General features: G+C 33.2%; 1 protein-coding gene across 1 annotated transcript in view; it reads left to right on the forward strand.

The window, feature by feature from the left end:
* The window catches only part of LOC113812973 (integrator complex subunit 14), a 7,588-nt gene that overhangs the window by 2,323 nt on the left and 265 nt on the right, over positions 1-5,000 (forward strand). The window contains exons 3-12 of the mRNA XM_070118637.1: positions 1-24; positions 137-301; positions 844-927; positions 1,089-1,199; positions 1,381-1,522; positions 1,827-1,936; positions 2,195-2,306; positions 2,571-2,677; positions 3,257-3,385; positions 3,744-5,000. The exon at positions 1-24 is cut by the window's left edge and continues 147 nt beyond it; the exon at positions 3,744-5,000 is cut by the window's right edge and continues 265 nt beyond it. Of these exons, the coding sequence (XP_069974738.1) occupies positions 1-24; positions 137-301; positions 844-927; positions 1,089-1,199; positions 1,381-1,522; positions 1,827-1,936; positions 2,195-2,306; positions 2,571-2,677; positions 3,257-3,385; positions 3,744-3,968 (1,209 nt within the window). The 3' untranslated portion in view covers positions 3,969-5,000. The remainder of the gene's footprint in view (positions 25-136; positions 302-843; positions 928-1,088; positions 1,200-1,380; positions 1,523-1,826; positions 1,937-2,194; positions 2,307-2,570; positions 2,678-3,256; positions 3,386-3,743) is intronic.

Here is a 5,000-nt window from a genome sequence, read left to right on the forward strand (position 1 = left end):
TGGGGGAATGGAACTCCCTGTCAGGTAAATGAGGGACTTTTTGCCTGTGCCTCTCACACTTCTTGTTATGATTTTTTGTTGCTGTTGTAGAGTTGTTGTTTTTTTCTTTCCCTTTAATTCGTGCATCTTTTCTCAGATTGTTCTGGTGACAGATGGTAATGCAGGGATAGGGCAGCATGCCATGCAGAAGTCTCTTATGTCTCCCCATTCCCGAGGAGCAGCTCAGTTCCCTTTGCCTTTCCCATTTCCTGCAAAACTCAACATTGTTTGCATTGCCAATCCAAGTGAACCAAGCTTCCAGGTAATATGTTTTTAGAGGATTAGTATGCTTAGAAATGCTAACAGTTTGTTTGAGTAAGAAAATTAATTTTGTCCTGTAAATATGAGATTTTGGTAATTTTCCTTGGAAAGTTCAACAGATTAAGAGTGAATTTAATATTTTTTCTATAATGCCAAATATCAATTAGACAAGAAAAATACTGTACTTTCTTGTATCCATTTGCTACTGGACAATTAACTGACAAGAATAATTTTTTGAGATAGCAAGTAAAATTAGGATTTTAAAGAAAAAAAAATTAATAGATTCATAATAGTTACTGATGCATTGGACATTATTTTTAGTGAAAGTGATTAAGTAGTGAAACTGTGCTCATGTTTTTTTTGTTCTAGAACCTTAGCTGAGTGGAATAACACACTCGGAAATCCCCCTTGAAATAGATTAATTTCTTTTCCTTTTTTACTTTCAACTTTGCTTGATGTCTTTATATTAAGTCAGAGAATTAGTCATTATTTAAAGTTTGAAATATGGAAAAAGTATGTGTAATATTTCAATCCTTGTTTCAGACTTCAAAACCTTTATATCAGCGACTGATAGAGCTCAATGGAGAGGGTGATATACTCATTCCAGAAGGAGGATTAAGCAAGAAGGTAAGAAGTCAGTCTTAACTTTTTGATTTGATTACATTAAGAAAAGACTAAATGTAGTTTCGATACAAGTAGAAGCACTTTAGTTATATAATGCAGACGTTATGTGCATCTTCCACATTATTTTCAATTTGGTCAGTGGGTGGCTTACTCTTCTTTTGCAGTCTGTTTCAGAAATGTTTGACCAGCTGATTAAGAACAACTTCTCCTCGTATTCTGGAACTCTTCACTGTGGGAACTTGTCTGCTCCCATTACCCTGTCACCTCCACCTCAGGTATATCCATAGCCTCTATTTACACTTTCTCATATTTTGACAATATGTGATATGGGATATACTTCATCCTAAATATTTCAGCATATGTGAAACTTTCTCGGTTAAATACTTTGCCATAATAGAAAGAGAGTAATGAATTGTTTGTACCTATCATTACTTACTTATGGTCCTTATATTCAAGCCCTACTGCCGTCACCATGATTTTGAAGTGATCCGTGTGAGTGTAGATTCTGCCATCCAGGTGCTTGGATTTCTGAACACTGGAGACGTTTCTTCACCTCCTGCCTTCTCCAGACATCTTGTGCTTCCTCTTTCCACAAAAGGTTGAAATAGTATAAAATGCAGAAAACTGCTCCATACAATTAAAGAGTTGTTTAGGAAATAAGATCTTAAATTGAAAACTTTGAAGTAAATGCACATGTGAAATATACAGAATTTTTCCTTATTTACAAGATGTTACCATAATTATTGATTGACAAACTGTTCTTTTTATATATAAGATAGGCAAATATTATAGAATGACAGATTTAATAAGAGTGGATAAATACATCTATATTACAATCTGCATATTATATAGAATAAGTTTGTAGATAGCTTTGGTGATAAAAGAACACCTTCTCTGTTCAGGTGACATGGTGATGCTTCCTAAGGCTGATGGTGGGAGTGACGACGAAAGCAGTGGGAATGACGAGGGGAAGGTTCCTTCTTTCTGTGTCTTGCTTCATGGCGGGCTAAAGGTATGCTGTGAATAAGGAATTTTTTCAGCTTTTTTATTTTTTATTTTGCCTTTCTTTTTTTTCTATGTTTTTCTTTGTTTTCTTCTTTTTCTTCTTCTTCTTCTTCTACTTCATCTTCCTCTTCTTATTCCATCCTTCCTTCATATTCTTGCTTCTTTTCTTTTTTGCTTCTCATTATTCTCATTAGTAATTTTGATATCACCATCATCATCATTTTCCTGCCTATTGAATGTTGATTCAACTGTTTTTCACTTCCAGAGAGAGAATATGGTCGCTTTGTGTCAAGTGGGGGAGAACTGGTACGGAATATTATATTCGTGGGCAGACAACAAAAAGAAGTCGAATCTCATGCTGTCAATTTTTGTACCAGGTTGGTTTTTCCCTCCTCCCCCCCTTCTTCCTCATTTTCATATATTGTTATTATTATTTTTTGTTAGTAATGATATTTCATGGTGTTTAATTTATTGATTCAATATAAAATCTCATGAACATGATAATGAGTAGAGATTAACTGTTCAGTTTTAGAATGCACCCAAAGCAAATACAAATTTGGAAAGAGTTTCATCAAAGTATTTTGATGTAGAGCTCAAATATATATTTAGATTGATGACACTAGTCCTTTTCCATCATTCAGGCCACGACGTTATTCCATGGATGGGGAAACTGTCTAATCTAGGACCTGCTTCACTCTTGCCCACAAATCCATATGGTGCAAATGACTCTACGCCCTTTCCAATAAAGGTAAGATGTCCTCTTTGAAAATAATTTTTTCTTCAGTAGCTGGTAGAGGCAAAAATTACCAGAATGTATATTAGGAGATGTTGGTTAAATATTGAATTATTTCCCTAAGCCATCTTCCTTCATGGTTTTAAGATATACATACGTGCGAGAAGTCTATATACTGTACTAGAGAATAGCTATATTAAAAAGATAAGAACTCCATTTGATGTTTAATGTTTATACTGTTAATATCCATAAATTAGACTATAAGAGTTCACACTTTTTAGATTTAAATGAACTTTCCATTGTGAAAGAACTTACAAGATTGAAAAAAATATGTAATAAATTTTTTTTTATGACTACCAAATGATAATGATCTCTTGATTTCTTGTCCCTCTTCTTTTTCGTATAATAAGCAAACTTCATAGAACATTTTTGTGAAATTATCAACCACTTTGAAGGTAACCATTGATGCCATTGTAAATCCAAGTGATATTGTTAACAGTAGGAAGGCAGTGATATTATTAGACCTTTCCAAAATGAGGGATAGGACCCCTAACCATATGTTCAACACTTACATCTTTTATATTTAATTTCTAGGTCCATGACAAGAAAAGCTATGCCCTTAATTGTGTGGTATGGGTTCGGCAAGGTGGCTTACAGTCAGATATACAAAAAATCCTACGTCATGCGAGAAAGCTGCCAGACAAGACTCAAAGTTTTTACAAGGTAAGTGTCTGCTGCTTCTTGGAACTGCAGAGACCAGCTGTGTAGATAGAGCTATTATGGAAACTGAATAGTGTATTATGAATATGGGATGTAGATTCATGTCAGTTTTTTTATTTAAGGGTAATGTATTGTTGGAATTGATGTTGGAGGATATGAAGAATAAGTTTGAGCTATACAGTCAGTTTCACCTACAGATCTGTATATATATGAATATATATAGCTATATTTGGTGTGCATATATGTATATAGCTATATATTGTGAAGCAACTATTCCTATGGAATTAATTTATGGTAACATAGATGATTCTGAAATAAGCATTATTACCTGACTAATTTGATGTTTCACATGCTTTATCAGGAACTGAACCGCGTGCGCAGAGCTGCCCTTTCGTATGGATTCGGTGAGCTCCTAGAAGGATTAGCAAGTGTCTTAGAGCGAGAATGTACACTGCTACCTTCTACTGCCAGTCCTGTGGCGGCCATCCAGCTTCAACACGCATATAAAGCACTAAGAAATCACAACAAAAAAGATTTCAGGCAGAATATAACACCATTGAAAACTACATATTCAGGAAATGATTGATTGGAAATATACTGAATTGTTATTTAGATGGGACTCATCATTGATTGTAATGGCAAGCATCATTTGTATTATAAAATTCTCTATATGAAATATTCAGACTATGCATTAGTATCTGAATAATCTTTAAGGTCTTATATAAGCATCTCATTATTATTTACTGTGCAATTTAGTTTTGTAAATGAGAATGTTATAAAATTGAAAGTTAATTAGCAAGAATGAATGATTATGTGTATGAAATTCTTATCCTTAAAACAATAAGATGTATTAAAAATAGGACAATTAAATAGCAAAATTAAGTTCATGCATGTCTGTCTATTTTTGGTAGGTTTATTCAGTAAGAAGATGAGGCTGTGTAATATTTTATCCAAGGAAAATTTCTAAAGTGTTTAGTTTCCGTGGGTAGATGGTACTTTTTCACAGACACAGTTCATGAATGAAATATCAGGAGGAATCTGGGGGGTGGGGGTTTATACGTATAGTCTCTATATATAAAACGGTACCTCAGAAACTAATGTATTAATATAAAAGTGCATGTAATGTAATACTAATATATATTATGCAGTTCAACATTATGGTGTACATTATAGTAACTGTTCTTCCTAGTAGAGTGACATGCTGTAACATTAAATTTCCTACATTTCAGTGTCTTATTTTTTACTTATTTTTTTCACAGTAAATCAGCACTTCAATGTTCTTGGAAATGTTTTAGCAAACAGATAAGGTCAATTTTTTTTCTTCTTCTTGAGGTACCTGTAACATGACTGAGCCTAATATTAACCTTAGATGTTGACGTGGCAGAAATTTTTCAATAGATATATAAAAATGAACCTAAGTTCAATTATTGAAAATTTATTTTCATGACTTTTGCTTGATATTGAAGCAACAAGGATATCTGTTTTAACATGATTAAGGTATTAATTGTTACTTAAAACCATGGAACCTAATTTGCTACATATAGTGTTCATGGAGCCAGTATTTCTGAAAAAGTAAAAAAATATGAAACTTTGATGTTGACTGGTATTGCTAAAAAAA

Source organism: Penaeus vannamei, chromosome 42 (genome assembly GCF_042767895.1).
Source record: "Penaeus vannamei isolate JL-2024 chromosome 42, ASM4276789v1, whole genome shotgun sequence".
NCBI classification, from domain to species: Eukaryota; Metazoa; Arthropoda; class Malacostraca; order Decapoda; family Penaeidae; genus Penaeus; species Penaeus vannamei.